This window comes from Sus scrofa, chromosome 10, assembly GCF_000003025.6.
Source record: "Sus scrofa isolate TJ Tabasco breed Duroc chromosome 10, Sscrofa11.1, whole genome shotgun sequence".
Classification (NCBI taxonomy): domain Eukaryota; kingdom Metazoa; phylum Chordata; class Mammalia; order Artiodactyla; family Suidae; genus Sus; species Sus scrofa.
The window spans coordinates 48,879,002-48,906,787 of NC_010452.4; the positions used below are offsets into that span (position 1 = coordinate 48,879,002).

The 27,786-nt window shown below is 41.5% G+C and overlaps 1 protein-coding gene across 13 annotated transcripts in view; it reads right to left on the reverse strand.

Annotated features, from left to right (window-relative positions):
- Positions 4,115–27,786, reverse strand: part of ACBD5 (acyl-CoA binding domain containing 5) — a 39,262-nt gene continuing 15,590 nt past the window's right edge. For 3 of the 13 annotated variants that reach the window (XM_013980249.2, XM_013980247.2, XM_013980245.2), the window contains 7 exons: positions 25,199–25,399; positions 24,078–24,190; positions 22,135–22,402; positions 16,643–16,842; positions 14,311–14,355; positions 13,861–13,970; positions 4,115–6,182 (listed from right to left, as the gene is read on the reverse strand). In XM_013980249.2, the coding sequence (XP_013835703.1) occupies positions 6,146–6,182; positions 13,861–13,970; positions 14,311–14,355; positions 16,643–16,842; positions 22,135–22,402; positions 24,078–24,190; positions 25,199–25,399 (974 nt within the window). In that variant the 3' untranslated portion in view covers positions 4,115–6,145. Of the gene's footprint in view, positions 6,183–13,856; positions 13,971–14,310; positions 14,356–16,642; positions 16,843–22,134; positions 22,403–24,077; positions 24,191–25,198; positions 25,400–27,786 lie in introns of those variants that run through there. The other 10 variants (XM_021064888.1, XM_021064885.1, XM_021064889.1 and 7 more) reach the window with 7 other exon arrangements.

The window sequence follows — 27,786 nt, forward strand, 5'->3', positions numbered from 1 at the left end:
CATGAGGACGTGGGTTTGATCCCTGGCCTCCCTCAGTGGGTTAAGGATCTGGCATTGCCGTGAGCTGTGGTGCAGGTCACAGACGAGGCTCAGATCCCGCGTTGCTGTGGCTCTGGTGTAGGCTGGTGGCTGCAGCTCGGATTAGACCCCTAGCCTGGGAACCTCCATATTCCACGGGTGCAGCCCTAAAAAGACAAAAGACAAAAAAACTTGAGCCAGAACAAGAACAATAAAAAAGGGGCAATGTTGTTTTGGCAGTTGGGTGTCTTTTTTTTTTTTTTTTTTTTTTTTTTGCCATACCTGCAGTATATGCAAGTTTCTGGGCTGAGGGGGGTTTTTTTGTTTGTTTTGTTTTGTCTTTTTGCCCTTTCTGGGCTGCTCCCATAGCATATAGAGGTTCCTAGGCTAGGGGTCCATTAGGGCTGTTGCTACCGGCCTACTCCAGAGCCACAGCAACTCGGGATCCGAGCCACGTCTGCGACCATCACCACAGCTCATTGCCGGATCCTTAACCCACTGAGCAAGGCCAGGGATCGAACCCACAACCTCATGGTTCCTAATTGGATTCATTAACCACTGAGCCACGATGGGAACTCCTGGGCTGAGGATTGAACCGACATCTCCGCAGCAACCTGAGCCACTGCAGTTGGATCCTTAACCCACTGTGCCACAGCAGGAACTCCATAATGTCTTAAAGAACACAGACTGCTTTGGCAGTAGAAATCTGTGCATCCATTGCATATACAACTTTTATTACTTGAAAATAATTTTCTCCTCACATCCACTAACTGTTAAACAAATACAGAAAATGTTTAAAGAGGTACCTATTTACCTTAGTGCATCTTCGACAATTAAATAAGATGAAATACATAGCAAACATAAAAGGTGTTTAGTAAATCATTATTTGAGCCCTGAGTATTTTACTACTTAAAATATTTTTCTTAATTTGGGGTTTGGGAAATAGTCACCGTATAAAACCCGGCCATTATTCTCCAGAACATCTTAAAGGACATAATCAGGTCTGATCATTCTCTTTTCCAGAAAGAACTGTTGTTTTTAGCCAGTCACAAAAATGCTCAGAGTCCAAAAGATTGTGCAAATATTGACCATTTCCACCAGGCCTCCTTTCAAACAATACGAAGCCACTGTGAATGGGTCATTCTTCTAACTGTGGAAAGTGGACTGGTCAGAGCCACAGTTGAATGAGGGAGATTGAATAGAAGGCTATTGAACCAGCCCACTCGGATTCAAGATGTATTTTAGAGGTAGAATCAACAGGACTTACTGATGGATGGAATGAAGAGGGTGAAAGAATGGAGTTTTGAGCTTGTTACATAACATCATTGCAGCAAACACTTTTCCTGTACATACCAAGTTGGAACACAGTGACATTTCAGACCCTGGAACAAAGAGACGATCCTACAAGCATCCGAAGAGAAAAAAGACTGATAAAGATAATAAAAATATGGCTCAGCATGTTGTGAACCTGACTACTATCCATGAGAATGTGGCCTCGATCCCCAGCTTCCCTCAGTGGGCTGAGGATCTGGTGTTGCCATGCGCTCTGGTGTAGGTTGCAGATGCAGCTTGGATCCCATGTTGCTGTGACTGATATAGGCCGAGAGCTGCAGCTCCTATTTGACCTCTAGCCTGGGAACTTCCATATGCTGCAGATACGGCCCTAAAAAGCAAAAAAACAAAAACTCCCCACAGAAAACCCACAACTTATCATATATATTGATCTCTGCTTCCTATTCCCAGCACAGAGCTCCTAAAACCCCTGTAATTTCCTAAGGATAAGGGCAGTAGGAGCGTTTTTTTCTTTTGGGTTCTAATACTTGGTTTTTGACCCCAGTTTCTGACCAGGGCTCCTAGATCCCTTGCAATTTCCTGGGTGACAGCAATGTCTTTGTGTTCTAATGAGGTGACTGGGTGAGCTTCTGGACACAGGCTGGTCAACCAGAAAGAGCACACCATGATTAGAGGCTTGGAGCTTTCAGCCCCATCCCCATTCTCCAGAGAAGGGAGGGGCTGGAAATGGAGTTATTGTTTGATCATGCTTACAAGACTAAGCCTCTATCAAAATCCCCAAAGTACAGGGTTTGGAGAGTTTCTAGTTGGTGAACATGTGGACGTGCTGGGAGAATGGTGCCCCCGTGAGAGCATGGACGCTCCACACCCCTTCCCACATACCTTGCACCATGCATTTCTTCCATCTGCGTGTTCACCCCTTATCCAACCTTTTTTGCCATGCCATGCCTGTGGCATGCGGAAGTTCTGGCACAAGAACCTGAGCCATAGCAGTGACATGAGCCACAGCAGTGACAACGTTGGATCTTTAACTTGAAGAGCCACTGAGGAACAAAGAACTGATTAACAATAAGTTAAAGTGTTTTCTGGTGTCCCCTAGGAACAAAACTATCAAAAATAGCTGTTCAAACATAATCAGAACCTTGGAGGTGAGTACAAACCAGCCAAAAGGGCTGATAGTTGCTTCTGGGGCAGAAAAATACGTCAAAAAAATTTTGCGGGGGGAGTTCCCATTATGGCTCAGTGGTTAATGAACCCAATTAGTATCCATGAGGACTTGGGTTTGATCCCTGACCTTGCTCATTGGTTTAAGGATCCAGCATTGCCATGAGCTGTGATGTAGGTCGCAGACATGGCTCAGATCCTGTGTAGTATAGGCTGGCAGCTACAGCTCCAAGGTTGACCCTTAGCCTGGGAACCTCCATATGCTGCAGGTGAGGCCCTAAAAAGACAAAAGATTTAAAAAAACATTTTTTTGTACATTTTCACCAACATTTCCAGTGTTTTCTACAAAAGGGATTTGGATCTTTATGTCTTCTTGTCCTGCTTCTGTAAAAGTACTGAGAGTGAAATCATGACCAAAATTATTATTACTATCATCGCAAGAGCTATTAGTTACAAAGTTCTTAATATAACCTGAACATTGTTCTATGTATTTTATGCATATATTAATCGTATGAAATATTATCATCCAAATTGTACTGATGCAGAAACTGAAACAGAAGTTAAGGGACTTTCCCATTATTACATGGAATTTGAACCTAGACAGTCTGGCTCCAGAGCCTGTGTTCAGTCCTAATGATCATAAGTTATCTATACTAGTCAGGACTCTGGTTCCAAGGGTCAGAAACCTAACTTAAACTCCCTTAAGGCAAACTGGGAGATCTTGGAGTGGCTCAGCAGGTTACAAACCCAACCAGTATCTGTGAGGATGCAGGTTTGATCCCTGGCCTCACTTAGTGGGTTAAGGATCCGGCATTGCCATGAGCTGTGGTGTAGGTTGCAGATGTGACTTGGATCCCACATGGCTGTGGCTGTGGCGTAGGCTGGCAGCTGCAGGTCCAATTCAACCCCTAGCTTAGCTTGGTAACTTCCATATGCTGCAAGCCCTAAAAAAAGAAAAAGAAAAAAGAGAGAGAGAGAGAAGACAAATTAACTGACCCATGCAAACTGTATAAACACAGGGGTAGTATTTTCAAAGTTAAATGGATTAAAGGACTTGAACTCACTTTTTTTTCTTTTTTTTTTTTTTTTTGTCTTTTTGCAATTTCTCAGGCTGTTCAAACAGCATGTGGAGGTTCCCAGGCTAGGGGTCAAATCAAAGCTGTAGCCACCAACCTACACCAGAGCCACAGCAACGGGGGATCCAGGCCGAGTCTGCAACCTACACCACAGCTCATGGCAACACCAGATCCTCAACCCACTAAGGCCAGGGATTAAACCCACAATTTCATGGTTCCTAGTCAGATTCAGTAACTACTGTGCCACGAAGGGAACTCCTGTAAAAGTACAGCTTTATTCTGAAAGTGGCACATGGAGTTCCCATTGTATCACAGTGGTTACTGAATCCAGGTTAAGGATCCAGGTTAAGGATCCAGTGTTGTTGTGAGCTGTGGTGTAGGTTGCAGATGCAGCTCGGATCTGGTGTTGCTATGGCTGTGGTGTAGGCCGGCAGCTACAGCTCCCATTAGACCCCTAGCCTGGGAACCTCCATATGCCGTGGGTACAGCCCTAGAAAAAGCAAAAAGACAAATAAATAAATAAATACATACACACATACATAAAATAAAAGTGGCACAATTACTTTCTATGGATCCCTACTATTTACTCTCATTTAATCCTTAGTATATGATCAATGCACTTCTAACAGTAACAAGTAATAAAAACCGTAACATTTCTCATTAACCTTTTATTTTTAATTTAGTTTTACAATAAAGAACAGAAAAGAAGTAGATCATTAAAAAAATACCATAGCTGTCCATTTAAAATTTTAAATGAGGTTCTTGTTAAACAAAGCTGTGACACTACATCCTATAATTACATCTTTACTTGTATATACAAGAACTGTGTGCAAAGTGCTTTTCAAACTATAAAATAAGACTTTGGAATAGGATACAAATGGTTATTCCCAGAAGTAAGTTACCCCCCAACTTCTTGTAATAATTCACAACAGCTTACATTCTTAATTTGCATCTTATTTATTTATATATTAAGAGAAAAGCCACTGTTTTCTGATACCATATTGACAGCTAAGTTTTGAAAAGAACCCCGATCCACAGGTCTAAATTTTATTTTTACATATAATTCAGTTACTTGCTTCACTCTGTTCCCCTAAATAGAGGACAGCTTTTAAAAAGCAAATATTAGTAGATCCCTGTAGACAGATACATTTTAATCAAGATGGGATTTAAAAAAAATCCAGTTACATGTAAGAGAAAAAAAAGGAAAAAGAGTCTTAGGAAAAGCAAATTGACTTCTTACACTTTTTTCTTCAGGTAAACAAAGGACCACCCTCTATATTACGGATGGATTACGTTCTTATTGAAAACACTCCGAACACATGATGCTAAACCCAACATCATACATACCAAGGATATTTAAAAATTGTTTGATACTTAGTCTGTGAATCAGAGAAATCTTTAAAGTACAAGGTACATTTACATGAGCAGGGAGTTTTAAAAGGTATACAGGAAGCATAATTCCAAACAAAGCCTTCCAGGACCTAAATGACAGTGTTCTTAGTCTACATGTGCAAGGTGGGAGAGAGACACTTATATTTACATTAGTTGGGTATGTCTTATTCATATGGAAGCATACGCCTGCTAGCTTACACACCCCTCCAAGACCCCTGTGAAACTAGTGTATCTCAAATATTATACCCCGAAGAAAGACTGAGGCACTAAGAGGTTAAGAGTCCAGTCTATGTGGTTTACCAGTTGCAGAAAAGTGATTTTTGTGTGTTTCCTTTTTGACCTTTGTAAAAACAGTATAAATAAGTTTTCATTTTATATTTCAAAGCACCCTATGAAGCAGAAACAAGATATCCTCGGTTAAAGAAAAATGATTACAAAGGAATCCATGTGTATGATTGAGTCTAAATCTTATTAATGATCTGTAGGTTCAGAATACACTGTCAAACTTACTCTAAGCCATTCTTCATCATTTCCCTTAGCAGGTTATGTCTATTCTGTGAATCATTTGTAAAAACTAAGCCTGGGACGCAGGGATCTCCTTTGCCGTAATGATGCATGAACACTAAAGTAAGGGCTATGAATGCCCAGGAAAGATTCTGAGCAGCCCACAAGTGAATGTGGAAAAGATTCTTCCAGCCGTTTTCTGCTCCTTGGCATGGCGATTCAGTGACTAAGAAAGAAAGCCGATTTAATCTCATCTGAAATTCACTCCTGGTTTGCAATATTTCTCATATTTATAAAATTAAAAATGCCCAGTTATAAATCTGTTCTCATTATCACAACTGTACCTTGGAAAAGCAGTTTATATTTTTCTATGGGAGATAATCAGGTAAACATGTTACCAAACAATAATTAATAATTTAATGTCCTTCAAGTTCAAGGGTAGGGTAAATCTATATATGCTATGTATAACCTAGTTGAGATTGATTATTCAAGTATCAGCAATATTAGTCCTTAAAATGTTATCATTTGTGTAGTGCAAAAAATATATATGTATATATGTACACAAACCAAACTACTGGACAACAAAAAGAAGTATAATCATCACAAACTAGGATTTTCGTATGAGCTCCACAATCCATTTCATCCTGAGGTCATCCAGGCTCAGGAGTCTTCTTCAGTAAAATATCATTTTCTTCAGTTCAGTTTTCTTTAAAAAGAAAGGAAAGAACCAATTTCCTGTAAGTATAAATGCAACCTGAATATGAAACACATCCATACCAGAGGACTCACTGAATGGTAACTTCAAATTCAAAATAAGACCATAAAATTAAAAATGATCCTTAAGAAATTACTTCTGCCATTTAGAGCTCGATAGGAAAGATCCAACTGCAAGTGATGACATTACCAAATCGTTATTAATAAATAATTCAAATGCATATTCCTCTTTTCATAGCTGCTTCTAGATTCTCAACCTTTTCTAGTTTGACTAGTCCATAATTAAGATTTCTGCAAAATATTTTATAATTTTATCAAAATGGAATAGTTGTGAAACAGAAAAGTTTCATAAAACAATGAAAAGTTGAAAGCTAAAAACAGAACTACCAAAGATTCCAGCAATCCCACTCCTGGACATCTATCTGAAGAAAACCATAATTTGAAAAGTACATGCACCCAATATTGAGCATATAGAACAGCAAACATGAAGCAATCTAAACTCCATCAAGATTCGTCATGCACAGTAGAACGAATCGACTAGAACATGAGGTTGCGGTTCGAGCCTGCTTGCTCAGTGCAGCTCGATCTGGGTTGCTATGCTCTAGGTAGGCTGTAGCAAAGCTCCAACTCAACCTAGCTGGAACCTCCATGTGCCGGTGCGCCTAAAAGACAAAAGACAAAATAAATAAAAAATGTCCATCAAGAGAATGATAAAGATTGCTATAGTATGCATACAATGGAATACTATCAGCAATAAAAAAATGAATAATGCCATTGCAGAACATGATGACCTAGAATTATACAAGTGAAGTCAGACAGAAAGACAAATGTCATGTGATATCAGTTACATGTAGAATCTAAGGATACAAATGAATGTATTTACAGAACAGAAACAGACTTAAAAATTTGAAAAACTTATGGTTACCAAAGGGGACAGATGGGGGAAGGGACGGACAGGGGGTTTGGGATTGTCATATGCACACTGAGGTGTATGGAATGACTGGCCAATGGGGACCTGCTGTAAAGCACAGAAAACACCACCCAGTACTCTGTGATCATCTACATGGGAAAAGCATCTGAAAAGGAATGGAGCTGTGTGCATGTATAACCAAATCACTTTGTGGTACAGCAGAAATCATTACAACATTGTAAATCAACTCTGCTTCAATAAAACCTAAAACCACAACAACAAAAGTTTGCTAGGAGATCCTGCTGTGGCTCAGCGGTAACGAACCTGACTAGTATCCATGAGGATGCAGGTTCAATACCCAGCCCCACTCAGTGGATTAAGGATCCAGCATTGCTGTGGCTGTGGTGTAGGTTGGTAGCTATAGCTCGGATTCAGTCCTTAGCCTGGGAACTTCCATATGCCGCAGGCATAACCCTAAAAAGAAAAAAAGAAAAAGAAAAGAAAACTCAAAGGCTGGAGTTCCCATTGTGGCTCAGTGGTTAACAAATCTGACTAGGAACCATGAGGTTGCAGGTTCGATCCCTGACCTTGCTCAGTGGGTTAAGGATCTGGTGTTGCCGTGAGCTGTGGTGTAGGCCGCAGACGCAGCTCAGATCCCACGTTGCTGTGGCTCTGGTGTAGGCTGGCAGCTACAGCTCCAATTCGACCCCTAGCCTGGAAACCTACATATGCCATAGGTACGGCCCTAGAAAAAGCAAAAAGACAAAAAAAAAAAAAAATAATTAAACAAAAAAACCCCAAAAGCTGAACTGTTCACTTAATTAACATTTTATGTATCTATTACTTTCCAGGCACTGTGCCAGGTACTGGGGATTCAGATATCTAAAGCAGGCTCTCAGGAGTTTCCGCTGTGGCACACACGGTTAATAACCTAGCTTGTCTCTGCAGAGGCACCAGTTCAATCCCCAGCCTGGCACAGTGGGTCAAAGGATCCAGCATTGCTGCAGCTGTGGTGTAGGGCACCAGATGCAGCTCCGATTCGATTCCTGACCTAGCAAATTCCATATGCCGCAGGTGAAGCCATAAAAAAATAAAGAAAAATTAAAAAGCAGCCATCAAAAGAGCTCTCAGTTTACTTGATGGGGCAGAGGGTTGGGGGGCGGCGTATAAACCAACAACTGAGATAAGTATAAGGTGACAGATTTAATGACAGCAGAGTGACATACCAGAGGAGAATGGCCTTGTTAGCACAAGACAGAACAATCATATATGATCTGAGTTCTGGGAAAAGAACCACAGCTGTAAAATCTCTATATCCTCCTCAGCACTCAAGATCCAAAATGCTGAAACTCTCTCATTACAAATTTAATCCTATTCTGTGTAGAAACACTCTTATGCAACCCTGTTGGCATGAATGATACTTCAAATTATCAGGCCTTTCCTTACTCTCTACAGAGATCTCTGTACACTTTGGCAGGAGCGATGTTTACTAGATAGATTTTCACATAGCAGGAGATTACTCTCAGCATGACAATAAAAGGCCTCTGGAGGAACAGAATCCTGAGAGGTTGCAAAGACTGCCAGAGTGAGGCTTTAGCAGAAATGCTAGCTGGGAGGTGCCTGAATCGTTAGCAACACTTACTAAGATCCCAGGAGATGCAGACAGCTATACAAGGCACAAGGTCCTTTTTCAGATTTACCAAAAAGCCTACAACTTGGTCTGTGAGTTCCCCCATCTTCAACTGTAATAGGGAAGTAGAATAGACATAAATCACTATTGCTGTCTTTCAATTTTGGGGATGCTTTTCAGGCTCTTTTTTATTTTTATTTATTTTTATTTTTTGCTTTTTAGGGCTGCACCCACGCATATGGAGGTTCCCAGGCTACGGGTCAAATCAGAACTACAGCTGCCAGCCTACATTGCAGCTACAAGCAACTCAAGATGTGAGCCATATCTAACAACTCACGGCAACACCAGATCCCCGACCCACTGAACAAGGCCAGGGATGAACCTACATCCTCATGAATACTAGTCGGATTCGTTTCTGCTGCGCCACAATGGGAACTCCTTTTTCAGGCTCTTAATGAGATCTTTCTCTCCTTTTTTGAAAACATTCACTTGCAAAATATAAGGTATAGTGTAATGAGAGAAGAAAAACTACAGAATATGACAGATAAGAAAATAGGAATGACATTCTGCCTTTCCCCAGTCTACTGAACCTGCTCTGCCTGGGCTGCTGAGAGTCTTTCCCTGCCTCAGAAGCCTGGACCTGACTTTTTGGTCCCATGACACCTTCCTCAGGATCTGTCCGAAGAATGTTTCTCCTGAGATCTGTACCACCCTTCCAGCTTTTACTGGATGAAAACTGAAAGCTCTGGAGTCCCCTCATGCTCAGCAGGTTAAGGATCTGGCATGGTCACTGCAGCAGCTGGGATCAATCCTGCGGCACAGGTTCAATCCCTGGCCTGGCAATTCCACATGCCATGGGCATGGCCAAAAAAAGAAAAGTGTTCAGAAACATCCTTTTCTTAAAAGTACAGGCAGACCTCAAAGATAATGCAGGTTTGGAGTTACCATCGTGGCATAGCAGAAATGAATCTGACTGGTTACCATGTGGATTCAGGTTCGATCCCTGGCCTCTCACAGTGGGTTAAGTATCCAGCGTTGTCGTGAGCTGTGGTGTAGGCTGCAGATGTGGCTTGGATCTGGTGTTGCTGTGGCTCTGGTGAAGGCCGGCAGCAACAGCTCTGATTAGACCTCTAGCCTGGCAACCTCCATGTGCCACAGGTGCGGCCCTAAAAAGACAAAAAAAAATTTTTTTAAAGCTTACCACAAATAGATAGCTACTTATTTTACATGTGTATAGAATTATCTCAGTGGTGTTATGTCCACATACAAACATATTAACTAAATCAAAGCCTGTCCACATCACATGGTATTTGAGCTGCCGTCGGGCCTAGAGTGGGTACTCAGCGTGTGTTCCACACATATTTATTGAAAGCCTAATCCGTGCCAGACACTGTACTAGGGGATGAGGTATGGGATGGACCCTGTTATGAACATGGAACACCCTCTCCCAGCCACACTTTTCCCATCCTCAGAGAATTTCTAGATCTTTCTCTCCATCGCTAACACAGACCGGCCTGCTCCAAACCATTCACAATGTTCTCTAATTCCTAAAACTTCTAATCCCTGTGTCAGACTAAAAATGATTAAACATTTGCCAGATTAGAAGACGCCCAAGTCTCCTCAAGGCCAAAACTTATTTCCAAAATAAATATGGCTTGGCGTTCATCATGGGACAGCAGAAACACATTCGACTAGGAACCATGAGGTTGTGGGTTCGACCCCTGGACTCGCTCAGTGGGTTAAGGATCCGGTGTTGCCATGAGCCGTGGTATAGGTTACAGACTCGGCTCAGATCTAGCGTTGCTGTGGCTGTGCCGTAGGCCAGCAGCAACAGCTCTAATTAGACCCCTAACCTGGGAACCTCTATATGCCACAGGTGCGGCCCTAAAAAGCAAAAATAAATAAATAAATAAGGCTCCATTCCCAACCCCAGTTGATTCATTACATATATAAGCATAAAAACATTGTATCTCATCAAAATGCAGTTCGTTGCACAGCACTGTGTAATTTAGGATGTGGAAAGAATAAACACCTAGCATTTATTGGAAAATTTGATAAAAATTCAATAATAACAAAGTAGAAGATGAAAAACAGAGAAAAGTTTCTCCATTCAGGGACACCTATCAAAAACCCAAAGGAACACTTAAGAGAAATGGTGTCTATTTCTACTATAAGGAACATTAAAAAAAAACCTTAAGCAGTTCCCTGGTGGCCTAGCGGTTAGAGGATCCAGCATTGTCACTGTGTGGCTCTGGTCACTGCTAGGAGCAGGTCTGATTTCAATCCTTGGTCCAGGAATTTTCACATGCTGCGGGCATGGCCCAAAATATTATTATTATTATGACTATTTTAGAAAAACTTCAATTTTCAGCATCGTTTGTTTTTTCAGTCTTTAATAAAGTGACAAGCTGTTTCAACCTTAGGCATGAAATAAAATAACCAAAATAAATAAGCTTTAGATTTTTTTTGTCCTGTGCCAAACTTCTCAATTCTCCAATTCCCAACTTTCTACTTTGGAATGCATTGCAAAATATGTAAACACTTCCCTTTATTTATTTATTTATTTTTGGCTACACCTGAAGCATATGGAAGTTCCCCAGGCCAGGGATCAAAACTGTGCTGAAGCAGCAACCCGAGCCACTGCAGTGACAATGCTGGATGCTTAACCCACTGAGCCACACCCAACGCCTCCTTTTAGTGCCACTGTTCCCTGCTGCTTAATCCTAGCCTAACTACACGTTGAAAAAAAGGTTTGGTTCTTTTTTTCTCCTATTATCAGGGAAATTAGGATTTTTTCCTTTGCTTTTTGCTTTTTAGGGTCGCACCTTCAGCATACAGAAGCTCCCAGGCTAGGGGTCGAATTAGAACTGTGGCTGCCAGCTGACACCACCACCAGAGCAACACCAGATCTGACCTGCGTCTGCAATGCACACTGCAGCTCACGGCAACACCGGATCCTTAACCAGGGCCAGGCCAGGGATTGAAACCGCATCCTCATGGATTGGTTCGTAACCCACTGAGCCACAACGGTAACTCCAGGATTTAAAACACTGTATAGCACCCAACTCATCATAGGAGAAACATAAAACGTGTTAAGTAAGGATTTAAATGAAGGTCTATACCTTAACAGCTGAAACGATACATACATAGATGGATTTGAAGGGAGGTAAATGATACTGAGAAAGCAATTTATGCTTCAGAAATTCCACTCAAGTTTCTGCAAGTAGAAGTATATTCCAAGAACAATAATGTACCAGAAAAACGTATCTAGTTTATTTATGAACAAAAACTATCTTAACATAAGCAGAGAACAAGGAAGTAAACTGATTCACCAAATGTCACACACACTTCAGTTGTTCTACTAGAAAGTATTAACCCTGGAGCATTTCCGCAAGTGTGCTCTTAGCCTTGTTAGTAAGAGAAGGATAAATGTTTGGTTTTTGCTTTTGTTCTCATGTGTAGTAATTCAAAACATGGGTTCTCTGGTAGAGAAACAACAGACCTATAACTATTTAAACTCTGTAGACTTTTTTATTTTGTTTTATTTTGCTTTTGCTTTTCAGGGCCTCACCCCAGGCATGTGGAAGTTCCCAGGCTAGGGGTCAAATCGGAGCTACAGCTGCTAGCCTACACCATAGCTACAGCGGTGTGGGATCCAAGCAGTATCTGCGACCTACACCACAGCTCAGGGCAACACCGTATCCTTAACCCAACTGCTTAGGGCCAGGGATGGAACCCAAATCCTCATGGATACTGGTCAGACTGATTTCCAATATGCCACAATGAGAACTCCCTAAACTCTGTAGATTTTTAAAAATGGTTTTTTCTTGTACATATTTAAGAGACCACTTAAAATCTTATCAAATACCCTCTTTCCCCATCTGTTGTTACTTAATGGGAAATGGTGATGAAACACTGAACACATAATCAGTGGTGCCAGGAATGACACAAATATTTGTCCATCTGCTCATCCATGGAAAGTAATTTAGTACACATAGTGGCCAAAAAACACTTTAAGGATTTTCTTGAACCCAAGAGTTTCAGTCTCAGGTTATTCCTCATCTAGACAATCTGAGAGCACTTTCAAGGATTCCAATCTTATTTTCAAACTTACCTGAGTTATTTCCTGGCATCCAAACTGGAATTCTGGCTCTCAAATTAGAATAAGCCCTATTTTTAGAGGTACACAACCACCAGGATGAAAAATTTCTGAAATGCCGGAGTTCCCATCGTGGCTCAGTGGTTAATGACGTTGCGGGTTTGATCCCTGGCCTGGCTCAGTGGGTTGAGGATCCAGCATTGCCATGAGCTGTGGTGTAGGTTGCAGATGCAGCTTGGATCTGGCAATGCTGTGGCTCTGGCGTAGGCCGGCAGCTACAGCTCCAATTAGACCCCCAGCCTGGGAACCTCCATATGCCGTGGGAGCTGCCCTAGAAAAAGGTAAAAAGACCAAAAAAAAAAATTTCTGAAATGCCCATGTTTGTACTTCTAAGGTACAGAGAGCATGCAAGCTTTATTTGTTTACTTATCCTTTATCCTTGTTTACTTGTCCTTTAATATTAGCAAAGGGTCCCAAACAAATATCAGACTTCAAGAACACTGTTTCCTCATAAGACATGAAACTTAAGCCTGTAATCATTTCCTTGTTGTTGCCAAAATCAAATGTGTACAGATGTTCTCAAGCAAAAAATTTCTAAATCTAGAGACCCGCCAGATACCATTTCCAAGGTAGTTTCAGGAGTTCCCATCGTGACGCAGTGGTTAATGAATCCGACTAGGAACCATGAGGTTGCGGGTTCGTCCCTGCCCTTGCTCAGTGGGTTAACGATCCGGCGTTGCCGTGAGCTGTGGTGTAGGTTGCAGACGCGGCTCGGATCCTGCATTGCTGTGGCTCTGTCGTAGGCCGGTGGCTACAGCTCCGATTCGACCCCTAGCCTGGGAACCTCCATATGCCGCGGAAGCGGCCCAAGAAATAGCAAAAAAAAAGACAAAAAAAAAAAAAAAAAAAAAAGGTAGTTTCAGTCTCAGGATCTGTAGAGAATGCTCAGTATGACAATCTATCTATAAAATGGGTCGGTTTCTCTAACGGCTGCTGAAAGCTCTGTCCACTATAGATTACGAATTTGCATACGATTTTGATTACAAAACTATTATATTACCTTCTCCTTCTTTGATAGTATAAATGCACCAACCACTGGGCAATAAAAGGCCATATGATAGCAAAAGCTAATGCACCAGGAGACATCTCGAAGGGCCACCAGGATGGTCTCTAAGAAAATAAAATGACCTGGTCACCAGTCTATTACATATTGCACATACAAACTTAAAAACACACCTAACTCATAATTTTGAAAATACTTACCAATATTTATCTATAATCAATAATAATATATCTCACTCCTGCTAAAGGGAGGGAGATAATTTTAGAATATAATTGAGCAAGTAGACTTTCCAAATTACTTCAGACTTACTACAAACACACACATTTTAAACTTCAATTTCTAAAAGGTAGACTTCAATTTGGAATACTTTAAAGACATCATATAATCTAAATTTATCACAATGTACTTGAAACCCTGGCAGTGAGATTTAAGAAAAGAATTTCTTACCAGTGAAGGGGGCTGACTACTGGTCTGTAACGCTGATGATTTTGCCTATAAATACAAATGAAAGTGATTTAGCTTTGGGAAAAAGAAAAAAACATATAGTAATTTTTTTCTATTTCCTAAAAAAAGACTAAAATATTAGAGTTTTTTCTTTTTTGCTTTTTTTTTTTTTGGCTTTTTGTCTTTTCAAGGCCACAATCATAGCATATGGAGGTTCCCAGGCTAGGGGTCAAATCGGAGCTGTAGCTGCTGGTCTACACCACAGCCACAGCCATGCCAGATCCAAGCAGCATCTGCAACCTATACCACAGCTCACAGCAATGCTGGATCCTTAACCCACTGCATGAGGCCAGGGATCGAACCCACAACCTCATGGGTCCTCGTCAAATTCGTTTCCGCTGTGTCACGATGGGAACTCCTAGTTTATTCTTGATTTCTCTGCTACCTATGCTTTGATTATCCTGAAACTCATACTGACCGAATTGAGTCCCTAAAATTGCTAACCAAGTAATTACCTTTGACAGTTTATAGCTGATAGTTCAAATAGTATAAAATTATCAAAATAAAACCTCAAATTAATCTGAACCATTACTTTTTTAAAATTCTTATTATTGGAGTTCCCGTTGTGACGCAGTGGTTAACGAATCTGACTAGGAACCATGAGGTTTTGGGTTGGATCCCTGCCTTGCTCAGTGGGTTAAGGATCTGGCGTTGCTGTCAGCTGTGGTGTAGGTCACAGATGCGGCTCGGATCCTGTGTTGCTGGGGCTGTGGCATAGGCTGGTGGCTACAGCTCCAATTCGACCCCTAGCCCGGGAACCTCCATATGCTGCAGGAAGCGGCCCTAGAAAAGGAAAAAAAAAAAAAGACATAAATTCTTATTACTCAACAGTTATTAATTTGTTAATTTCCATATAAACCACCAGTTTATAAACACATTTGAGAATTATAGCCTTCATTGCTAAAACTGTGAAAATGCAAAGATTATGTGAACAATAATCAAATATATATGTTGAAAATTCACTTTCAGTTATAGGAAACCACAGTGAAAATCAAAAAAAACTCCATATTTTTCTCTGGCTTGAAAGTTATGATCCTAAGCCTAATTTATATTAACCTGTTAACCGTTCTTGAGTTCGCAGTAGCTCTAATCAGTGAAAATCAAATAAAAACTCTAATAAAATAAAATAAAAGCTCTAATCCTAGCCTACGTATTCACACTACTGGTAAGCCTATATCTACATGACAATACATAATGGGTAAATTACTGTATTACCTACATGGCATTTTAAAGTGCAGTCGGGAGAGGTGGGGGGAGGGAGAGGGATGGCCTGGGAGATTGAGGTTAGTAGACACAAACTGTTACATTTAGAATGGATAGAAAATGAGGTTCTACTGTATAGCACAGGGAATTATATCCTTTCTCCTGGGATAAACCATAATGGAAAGGTATTTAAAAAAAGAATGTGGAGTTCCCGTCGTGGCGCAGTGGTTAACAAATCTGACTAGGAACCATGAGGTTGCAGGTTCGATCCCTGGTCTTGCTCAGTGGGTTAACGATCCGGCGTTGCCGTGAGCTGTGGTGTAGGTTGCAGACGCGGCTCGGATCCCGCGTTGCTGTGGCTCTGGCGTAGGTTGGTGGCTACAGGTCCGATTCGACCCCTAGCCTGGGAAACTCCATATGCCGAGGGAGCAGCCCAAGAAATAGCAAAAAGACAAAAAAATAAAAAAATAAAATAAAAATAAAAAAATAAAAAAAAAATGTATAGGAGCTCCCTAGTGGCTCAGAAGGTGAAGGATCTGCCATTGTGACTGCCGTGGTTTGGTTTCTGCTGTGGCATGAGTTTGACCCCCAGCTGAGGGATTTCTACATGCTGCAGGCAAGACCAAAGGGGAAAAAAAAATATATGAATGTGTCTAAGTGATTTTGCTATACAGAGAAGTTGGCACCACACTGTAAATCGACTATACTTTAATACTAAATAGATAAATAAAAAGAAGTCAAGATAGAGGACAATGCTTACTACAAAAGGATGAAACCTCAATGATGAACTCTAGGGTATTAGCTACAGTCTCTTTATTAGTGACTCAGACTGCATTATTCAACAGCTCTCAGGCTTCTCTTCTTCCTACCTCCAATATGGTACTGTTCACAGTATATGCTGAAAATTTTCTATTAAGTGGTACTTAGCTTTTGAGTCAGCCTTTTCTGAAATAATATTTTCAAAAGGAGATCCTTTAAACTCCACTGATGTGTGTAAATCAGATTAATCCAGGTTCTAATTACACGCCATCTGACAGAATCAACAGGAGAATCAGCTAAGTGTGAAGCCCACCTGTGAAGTTGTCAGCGTCTCCAGCTTGTGGAGTCTCTGGAGGACGTTCTGCATGTCCTCCTGCAGACGCATGAGCACAAGAGCAATCTGCTCGTTGAGGCTGCCCCGCGACCCTCTGTCTGAACCCCAGCGTTCCCCATCACCTCCACTTCCCACTTGGCGACCCTTGCTTCCTTCGCTCAAATGCTGCATCCTGTGCCCTATTATAAGAGAGCAAAACAAGCCAGTTTTAAATAACTCTTATTAAAATAAAAGCAGGTTTGTTTTTGTTTTTGTTTTTCATTTTTTCCCTTGATCTCTTTGAGAGATAAATCTCCAATGTGGAGTGGAAGCAATCAGGAAATACACAAAATAAATTACTGAAATCAAAGTAGACGTACATGTACATTTCTTTCTTTCTTTCTTTCTTTTTTTTTGGTTGGTCTTTTTTTGCCTTTTCTAGGGCCGCTCCCATGGCATATGGAGGTTCCCAGGCTAGGGGTCCAATCGGAGCTGTAGCCACCGGCCTACGCCAGAGCCACAGCAATGCGGGATCCAAGCTGCATCTGCAATCTACACCACAGCTCACGGAGACACCTGATCCTTAACCCACTGAGCAAGGCCAGGAATCGAACCTGCAACCTCATGGTTCCTAGTCAGATTTGTTAACCACTGAGCCACGACGGGAACTCCAAACATGTACATTTCTATTTAACACTTTTCAATTTTTTTGGTTAAGGTTTCATAATGTAGTTAATATACTAGTACATGATAAAATGTAATACACAAATAATATGCATGTTTGGAGTACATTTTAGAAATTCTCTACTAATACAGTAACAAAATTGAAAAAATATGAAGATTGCTTCTTTAGAGTATTAAAAGCTACACTAGGGAGTTCCCGTCCTGGCTCAGTGGTTAACAAACCCAACTAGTATCCATGAGCACTCGTTACCCCCAGCATTACCACTTTTATATGATTTTGTGTCCTACCTTTAAAAAATATTATGAACATTTATGTGCATCATTAAATTTTATTCCAAAAACACTGAAACAACTACATGGTCATTAGTAAGACCATGAAGTAATTTACTCAATCATTCTCCACTTTTATTTTTTCATTTTTTTGCTTTTTAGGGCTGCACCTGTGGCATATGGAGGTTCCCAGGCTAGAGGTGGAATCGGAGCTACAGCTGCCAGCCTATGCCACAGCCCCAGCAATGCAAGATCTGGGCTGCGTCTGTGACCTACGCACGTCATGACAACACCAGATCCTTAATCCACTGAGCAAGGTCAGTGATTGAACCCACAACCTCATGGTTCCTAGTCGGATTCATTTCCACTGTGCCACAAAGGGAACTCCTCATTCTCCACTTTTAGATAGGATGACTCCAAATTTTTGCGATTATAAATAACACTGAAATGAATGTCACTGCATATTAACTCTTGTCCAAACTTCTCTTAATTTCTTTAGGACAGACAAATTCAAATTAGAATTACTGGCTCAGCAATAACGAACCCGACTAGTATCCATGAGGACTTGGGTTCGATCCCTGGCTTTGCTCAGCGGGTTAAGGATTTGGTATTGCTGAGAGCTGTGGTGTAAGTCACAGACACGGCTCAGACCCTGTGTTACTATGGCTGTTGTGTAGGCCGGCAGCTGTAGGTCTGATTAGACCCCTAGCCTAGGAACCTACATGTGTTGCAGGTACGACCCTAAAGAGAAAAAAAAAAAAAAAAAGTGTTGTCAGGTTATTTTTCAGAAAGGCTAACAGTTTTATATTGTAAAAGGTACTACCATGTTACCTTACCCTTGCAAAAATGGAATATCACAAGTTTTTACACATTTTGCTAACAAGATGTGTTTCAAATAATAAATAGAAAATTGTCTACCTCCATTGCCCTTTGGCATCCTGAAACCCTACAAAAGCAGGATTCCCAAAACTGAGCTTGTATCAAGCAGTGTTTGAGTCTGTAAGAGAAATTGAATTGGAGTCGTCTGCCAAGTTAAACCCCAAAGAGTACACTGAAATGCTTGATGCCTCCATTTTCAAGAAGGCCTCTACTATGGTATCAAAAGAAAGTAAATTTTGAAGTGGTCCTTCCTTAACTCAGCTATTGGTCTGGAATTTACACAGAAAAGTGGGAAGTTGCATTTGAGCCTTGGTTTTTTTCCTGCATCCTTATCAGCTTGAGATATTCTGCGATGGTCTATCAGTGACCTCTGATGATACTTTACTACATCCTATATGATACTCAGCATTCAAACTGCCTTCACAGAGACAGGAGTAATCGCACCATGCCATTGCATGGGCCCCTGTAGTTCTCTTCCTTGCAGTTTTAATGTATTTATAAGGTATAGAGCTGTTACTTAGGCTTCCAGTTTCCCCCCCCCACCCATGCAATATTCTTTTCTTTAAAGGTCTTATCATCTCCACTTCAATCTCCCACTTGTAAGAGTTCATATTTTTCTTTGAATGAGGAATACTGGTTATCTAAAATGTCCTGCTTTCTGGGATAGATACTCTTCCAAAATGGATCGTTTCTTGTCTTTTTAGGGCCACACCAGTGGCATATGGAGGTTCCCAGGCTAGGGGTTGAATCAGAGGTACACACAGCCACAGCAATGCCAGCTCTGAGCTGCGTCTGCAACTTACACCACAGCTCATGGCAACACCGGATCCTTAATCTGCTGAGCGAGGCCGGGGATCAAACCTGCAACCTCATAGTTCCCAGTTGGATTCATTTCCACTGAGCCACAATGGGAACTCCTCCAACTCTCCTTTTTATTTTTTCCTTGGCTGTAGGATTTCTGCATGGTACTCAGGTCAGTTTCAGTCAGCTTATTTATCCGTGACACAGGCAACTCTATCAATCTACCTGAATAGAGTGGGTTTCTCACTACGATCACATTGCCCTTCTGGCCCGTGGCCCCAGAATCTGACCTTGAAGGCTTGCTCATTCATGCTCGTTGCTTCTACTTTGGGTTCTTCTGAGTGGGACCAGAGGTGGGGTCTGAGGTAACAGCGCAATTATTTTCTCTTCTCTTCTCTTGAACATTGTTTAATGCCCTGCACTGGGGACTTCTCCTTGGTCAATAACTTATATATATTCAAATAACAGGGGGTCTTATATTTCAGCTCTTTTCTCCATAACAAGAGGCCAGATGGACTTTGCCAGTAAGAGATAATCACAGAGCAATCATTTTGCCTTGCCTCCCTCAGTGTCCTCAAGGTCAGAACCAGAAGCGGGGAAGTCAAGTATGAAAGCAAATCCCAGTTTCTTCTAGCTCTGGCTGAAGTTCTACTTGTCCCAGGGAAAGCAGGGGAGTAGATATGTGACATTCCGTGAACTGGACACTAGGCTATCCAATCCTCCCTGCTGTATTTTCCCTTTTTTTTAAAGCCTATGTTACAAGAAGTGTTTTGTTCTATCAGCATATGCCCAATTCTCGAGCTGCCTTCTCAACCTGACAAGGGAGAGACATATAGTAACAAGCCCTGCACGTGTTCTGGCTATTCCTTCAAAAGAGTTTCCAGAAGGACACTGAATATCCACCCTCAAGCCACTGTGGCTCCCAGTCTGCTTCCCGCTAAATCAAGAGATTTGCTCAAAATTTCACTGTCTTACCTTCCTTTTCACTGTTTCTATAGAGAACAGAACTTCCTATATATTCTAGTTTCTGTCTTGTCTCTCCTCTGATACTTTGCAAAGTTGATGGAGTGAAGCTGAGTCCCTTATCTAGCTGCTATTGCCATATACATTGATTTTTTTTTTCTTCTTTTTACTCATTTAATTAGGTTGAGGGAGACAGGTTCTGACCATCAAACACTTGACTGTCTTTCCTGAGAGGTCCTCAGAGTCTGCTTTTTTTTTTTTTTTTTTTTTTTTGTCTTTTTGTTGTTGTTGTTGCTATTTCTTGGGCCGCTTCCGCGGCATATGGAGGTTCCCAGGCTAGGGGTTGAATCGGAGCTGTAGCCACCGGCCTACACCAGAGCCACAGCAACGCGGGATCCGAGCCGCGTCTGCAACCTACACCACAGCTCACGGCAACGCCGGATCGTTAACCCACTGAGCAAGGCCAGGGACCGAACCCGCAACCTCATGGTTCCTAGTCGGATTCGTTAACCACTGCGCCATGATGGGAACTCCCAGAGTCTGCTCTTTCCTTATCGTTTTATAATATGCTATCAACATTTATTAACACATCCTATAATCAGAACACATAAAAGTCTTGACAAAAGGAATGTGCATAAAAGCATAAAGATATTCAAAGAGTATAACAGTGCTCCACTAATTAAAGTTAAATGAGAATTATTAGGAAAGACTTCCAAAAAGTACTGTTTTTTTCCTTTAGGTTGAATTTTGAATGAAAGGATAGCCAAATATCAACAAAGAACAGGAACTCCCATTGTGGCTCAACAAAGAGGGGTCCCCACTGTGGCTCACCATAGCCACAGCAATGTGGGATCCGAGCTCTGTCTGTGTGACCTACACCACAGCTCTGAGCAATGCCATATTCTTCAACCACTGAGTGAGGCCAGGGATTTGAACCTGCATCCTCTTGGATACCATTTGGGTTTGTTACCACTGAGCCACTCCAGGAAGAATATGTTATACTAAAAAAAAAATATGTGTGTGTGTGTGTGTGTGTGTGTGTGTGTGTGTGTGTATGTGTGTGTAGAGTTTATTCTGATCACTCTGAGAATGGATAAAAGAAAAAATGGATAAAGAAAAGTAGTCAGGGAGTTCCCATCATGGCTCAGTGGTTAATGAATCCAACTAGGAACCATGAGGTTTTGGGTTGGATCCCTGACCTCACTCAGTGGGTTAAGGATCTGGTGTTGCCATGAGCTGTAGCGTAGGTCGAAGACAGGGCTCGGATCTAGTGTTGCTGTAGCTCTGGTGTAGGCTGGCGGCTATAGCTCCAATGAGACCCCTAGCCTGGGAACCTCCATGTGCCGCAGGTGCGGCCCTAGAAAAAGTAAAAAAAAAAAATGTGTGTGTGTGTATAGTTTACCCTGATTAGAGAATGGACAAAAGAAAAAAATGGTTAAAGAAAACTAGTCAGGAGTTCCCATAGTTGGGCAGCGGAAATGAATCCGACTAGGAACCATGAGGTTGCGGGTTCAATCCCTGGCCTCGCTCCGTGGGTTAACGCTCCTCGATCCTGGCGTTGCCGTGAGCTGTGGTGTAGGTTGAAGACGTGGCTCAGATCCTGCATTGCTGTGGCTCTGGCGTAGGCCGGCTGCAACAGCTCAGATTCAACCCCTAGCCTGGGAACCTCCATATGCTGCGGGTGCAGCCCTAAAAAAGACAAAAGACAAAAAAAAGAAAGAAAGAAAAGTAGTCAGATGTTACGGAACATTCCCTTTGCACTGAGAGTCCTAGTGCCTCTCCTATCTAGAGCCTCCCCATTTCATTAATCCTTTTATAAAGAATCCTTTTATAAAAAAAACCTCCCCATTTAATAAATCCTTTTATAAAGAAACAAAAAAAGGAGGAATACACACCTCTCCCTCTTCTGACATTAGAGAATTCCTCGCCTTCTCCAGCCCGTTTCTCTCGGTGCGGCGCTCCGCTGTTACTCCCGCCATCCTCTCCTCCGCGCTTTACTTCGCCTTTGCCTTCGACGGCTTCCGCCTGCGTGTCCCCAGTGCTGCCACTTCCAGAACATACTTGAACATCTTCAGGAAAACCAGAGCTTTCCAAGGGCTGACTGGGATTACCAGCCAAATAATAACGAAATGGTCCATTGCTCGATGTCAAGCTATCTAAAGACTACAAATTTAAAACACTTAGTTATACACCACAAAGTCTTCCTGATAATAGAATTACTGTTCTTAGAAAGTGCTTTTTACGTTATTACAGGAAATACTATTTTTCTAAAAATTTTCTTGAATTCCTATTCTGCTTCCCATCTGTAGGGAAGAAATGGGATGTAGGTGATTCATCCACAAGCAAACAATGGAGATGTTTGGCAGTGAATTGTTCTCATGAGTCAGTCATTCATCCAAGAAATATTTAAACATCTCTGTATAGTGTATTTTAAAAGCACTGTGTTAGAAAGAGACTCATAGACACAGAAAACAAGCTTAGGGTAACCAAAGAGGAAAGGGTACGGAGTTAAATTAGGAGGATAAGATTAACATATACACACTACTATATATAAAACAGATAACCAATAAGGACCTACTGTATAGCACAAACTACACTCGGTATTTTGTAATAATCTATAAGGGAAAAGAATCTGGAAAAGAATATATATATATATATATATATGGGGGGGCGGCGAGTGTATGTACAACGGAATCACTGCACTGTACACATGAAACTAACACAACACTGTAAATCAACTATACTTCAATTAAACAAACAAAAGCACCGAGTTACAACAGGGGTGCAGAAAGAGTGGGGGAAGGATGTAAAAACACCACACATAAAAAAAAATTACGGCTGTCAAAACTACCCTAGTCATTGTCACAAAAAGTTGCCAAAGAGAAAAAAAAAAAAATTCATCTCCTTTTAATGGTTTTCCAAATGTTAATTTCCAATACCAAATCTGAACTAAGTGAAATTTGAAAAGCAGTTCCACTCAAAATTTTCGTCCAACATATTAAAAGTCAAGGTGAAAAACAGATTTGTTTGAAATTAATTCAGTTTTCTTGAATGTTAATCAATGTCTCAAACATAAGGACTAGCACAAGAAATTCACCTTCTGCCTCCTATCGTACCTCTCTCTGAATATTTTAAAATGTAAGTACATTATAAATTATAATATTTAAATATTTTTGAATATTCAGGAATTTTACTTTTTTTTTTTTTAGGGCCACACTTCCAGCATATGGAAGTTCCCAGGCTAGGGGATGAATAGGAGCTACAGCTGTGGCCTATGCCGGAGACACAGCCACAGCATTGCCAGATCCCTTAACCCACCCAGCAAGGTCAGGGATGGAACCCCTGTCCTCATGAATCCTAGTTGGGTTCATTAACTGCTGAGCTATGAAGGGAACTCAGGAATTTTACATTTTTTATTAATTCACAAAACAAAATACAAATGTTTTAACATTTCAGAGGTATGTTTTCAAAGTGGTGAACAGCATATACATCTGTTATTAACAGAAGTTATGCACTGAGTTCTGATATACCACTTTGAAAACTCACCAATTAAAAAATGTCATCTTGGAGGAGTTCCGACTATGGCTCAGCAGGGGAAGAGCCCAACATATTATCCATGAGGATGAGGGTTCCATCCCTGGCCTCACTGGGTGGATTAAGGATCCCAAGTTGCCGCAAGCTGCAGTGCAGGTCACAGGTGCAGCTTGGATCCCGACTTGCTATGGCATAGGCCAGCAGCTGCAGCTCCAACGAGAAACCTAGTCCCAGGAACTTTCATCTCATGCAGGTGTAGCCATAAAAAAGAAAAAAAAAAAAAAGACTTAAAAAAAAAGGTCACCTTTACCTCTTCTTGTCCAAATTGTTCCATGGAATCACAATAAACTTCACTGTCTGAATCACTAGTCAGATGCTGAATTCCTGAAACATCTTCAACATGATCATCATTTATATCTAAATATAAACCAATGTCCAGGTAGAATAATTATTCTCTAATTGAAGAAAAATACATTTCTTACATTTTTAAAACTTAGCAGCTCTATATTATTTTCATATTGGGAGACAAATTTGATTTACCCAGCCATAGTTTCTTCTTTCAACTTACCAAAACTTTAGTCAGTAAATTTTTTTTTTCTTTTTCTTTTTAGGGCCGCACCTACTGCATATGGAATTTCCAGGCTAGGGATCAAATCAGAGCTACAGCTGCTGGCCTACACCACAGCCACAGCAACGTAGGATCCGAGCCTTACCTGCGACCTACACTGCAGCTCACAGCAATGCCAGATCCTTAACCCACTGAGCAAGGCCAGGGATAGAACCCACATCCTCATGGATCCTAGTTGGGTGCATTACCTCTGAGCCATAGCGGGAACTCAAATAATTTTTATTAAAGAGATTACAAAGTATTTCACACTGGAATTATACAAAGACACTGTCCAGATCAAACTTACAAAAACCTAATAACTTTATAAGAAAAAACTGACTACCAACCAGGACTCTAAATTTGGGATACAATTATGTAAGTGTGGTTATTATATTTTTGGTTTCTCCAGTGAGTTGCAGCAATGTTAAGAATTCACTGTATACGTACTACAGGCTCACTCCTAAAGCCCTAACTTATGAAAAGACTCTAACTTAACTTGCTGACTAGAGAACAAATGTATCATACAATTGGAGGTCTGAATTAAAAGAAACATCGGTTAAACAAAAAAAAGTAAAAATTTCAAAGATTTGACTTTAAAATGCTATATAAAAACACAATAAAAAAGTCTCAAGAAAAATATGAGTCCTGATCCTAATTCAGTCTCTCAAATCTATAAACCCTTATATTAATAAGCCCTAAGATGTTACTAAATGAGAGGTTTTTTAAAATTCTAATCTGCTCCAAAATTCCTAGAATTATTAAAAGAATATTTTATATATAGGAAGGAAGCTGGAGATACAACTGTGATGGGACAGTACCTTGGGGGAGGCAGACAGCAGTTTTTCCAGTTGGCTCCAAGTTTTGATCTGCAGGTTTTACTTCCTCAGCGCCTCTGCCGTTCAGGGAGGAACTGGCCTGAATGTCGCTCTGTGAGCCTTGAACACAGCTGTCTTCATCATAGCCATTAGGGACAACGACTTCCAAATTCTCATGGTTGGCAGATTTCTTCATCATTTTATCTTTTATGTGAAAATGGAGAGATCCGTAAACATTCACTGTAGGAACACTTCAGTACACTATGTTCTAGTATCAGGGAGTCATTTTCCCAACTAGCATAATCCTTTTAGAGGGTTTCCTACTTGGACCAGAGAGATGGGGTGCTCTTTGAAAAGGGGTTAATTACATGCTGAGAGCTCACCCAAACTGTGTTGGTTTCAAAAACTGCTTCAGTTCCTGGGGAATCTTCTAGAACCCCTTTTAAGAGACAATTTCTCAAGGTCTTTTCACTCTCTCAGGCATAGGCCAATTGCTCCATGAGACCTGGCTGTACAAATAGGTCTATGGAACCAATAAAAAGAGACTGCAAAGAGGGTATTCATCATTTGTCAAACTTTACTGGGAAGTGAAGGCCAAACGAAGCTCTAGGGGTATTTTAGTGTCTTTCTGGAAAGTGAAAGCCAAACTAAGCCCTAGGGTGTATTTTAGTGTCTTTCTGCCTCCCCTTTCTAAAACAGTCTCCTCAAGAATCATGGACTCTTACCCACAAGGCCCCCTAGTGCAGTACCCCATAATTTCAATGTTCCTGATTCATCTGAATTTCTGCCTGGATCCATTCTCAGGAATCCATTCTATTCTTCACAAGATATTGAGAGTTTAACCCGTCTCTTCTCCTTGGTGTCATATGCATATTCATACTAGAAACATACCTTAAATGAATATATAAATATATATATATATATTTTTTTTGAGAGTTAAGTTCTATTTGGGATGAAATTAGGACTTAAGTCTGGGAAGCAGCATCTCAGCTAGGCCCCAAGAAACTGAGGCAAGGAGGCGAGGGGGGGAAGCTAGGATATATGAGCTTTTGCACGGGAAGGTAGGAGGAACAGAAGATTTACAGATACTCGATTTACACATAAGGAGACTTTCAGAAAACCTGTTTCTATAGGAAGTAAGTGAAGGTCTGGGATTACTGGAATCATTCCTTTGATAGGCACCTCGGCTGTGGGCCACTGTTCTTTGTTTCTTCCCTGAGTTCCCTCAGGGCTCACTGGCCCATCCTGGGGAGTGGCTGTTCTCACAGATGACTGTGACATCTTTTGTTTTGTCCACTAACTACAGCCCAGGAGGCAGTCATGTCATATATCACTAAAATACTGCCCCAAAGAGGAAAGGGGAATAACAAGATTTTTTTTTTTTGCCTTTTCTAGGGCCGCTCCCAAAGCATATGGAGGTTCCCAGGCTAGGGGTCTAATTGGAGCTGTGACTGCCAGCCTACACCAGAACCACAGCAATGCGGGATCCGAGCCACTTCTGCGACCTATACGACAGCTGACGGCAATGCCGGATCCTTAACCCACTGAACAAGGCCAGGGATCGAACCTGCAACCTCGTGGTTCCTAGGAATATCAAGATTTAAGTCATTAAGGTCAAGGGGGAGGTGCATGCAGCCAGGCACACATTTTATACAAGTTTGCTGCTGGCCTCATAAAGGTTGCTACTAGTCACAGACATCAGTCATCACTGAAGGATTTAGTCTTTTCTCTAGCTGTGAGGAGATGCAAGAATTGGGCTCATGAAATCTTCTCCTAAAAATATCTATCTCAAGACCTGTTCTTCCAGTGTTCCCAGAACACAGAGTGCCTCACTCCTGGTCTCCACCCTGAGCTCCGCACAGGGGGTGCTGCGGGTCAGCAGCTGAAGTGGCTCATGTTTTACTCCATGTAGAAGCTGATGGCAATTTCCAGACTTCAGTTCACAGTGCTCCCTCATGGTCATAAATATGACCATGTTTTGGGAGGCTAAATGAATACATTTCTTTTTTTATTTTTTTTAGGACCACACCCATGACATACCCCACAGCATATGGAGATTACCAGGTTAGGGGGCTAATCTGAGCTATAGCCACTGGCCTACACCACAGCCATAGCAACGCCAGATCCAATACAGGTCTGTGAACTATATCACAGCTCACAGCAATGTCAGATCCTTAACCCACTGAGCGAGGCCAGGATCGAACCCGCACCCTCATGGTTCCTAGTCGGATTCATTAACCACTGAGCCACGATGGGAACTCCTCCTGAATACATTCCTAATGCAGCATTTCAGCCTTGACATTTGGAGGAGTGGCCTATTCTTTTTTTTTTTTTTTTTCTCCCTAGGGCCAAACCCAGAGCATATGGAAGTTCCCAGGTTGGGGGTCCAATTGGAGCTGCAGTTATTGGCCTACACAACAGCCAGAGCAACTCAGGATCCAAGCCAAACCTCCAACCTACACCTCAGCTTATGGCAATGCTGGATCCTTACCCCAGTGAGTGAGGCCAGGGATCAAGCCCGCATCCTCACTGATACTAGTCGGATTCGTTTCTGCTGCACCACAGTGGGAACTCCCAGGAGTGGCCTATTC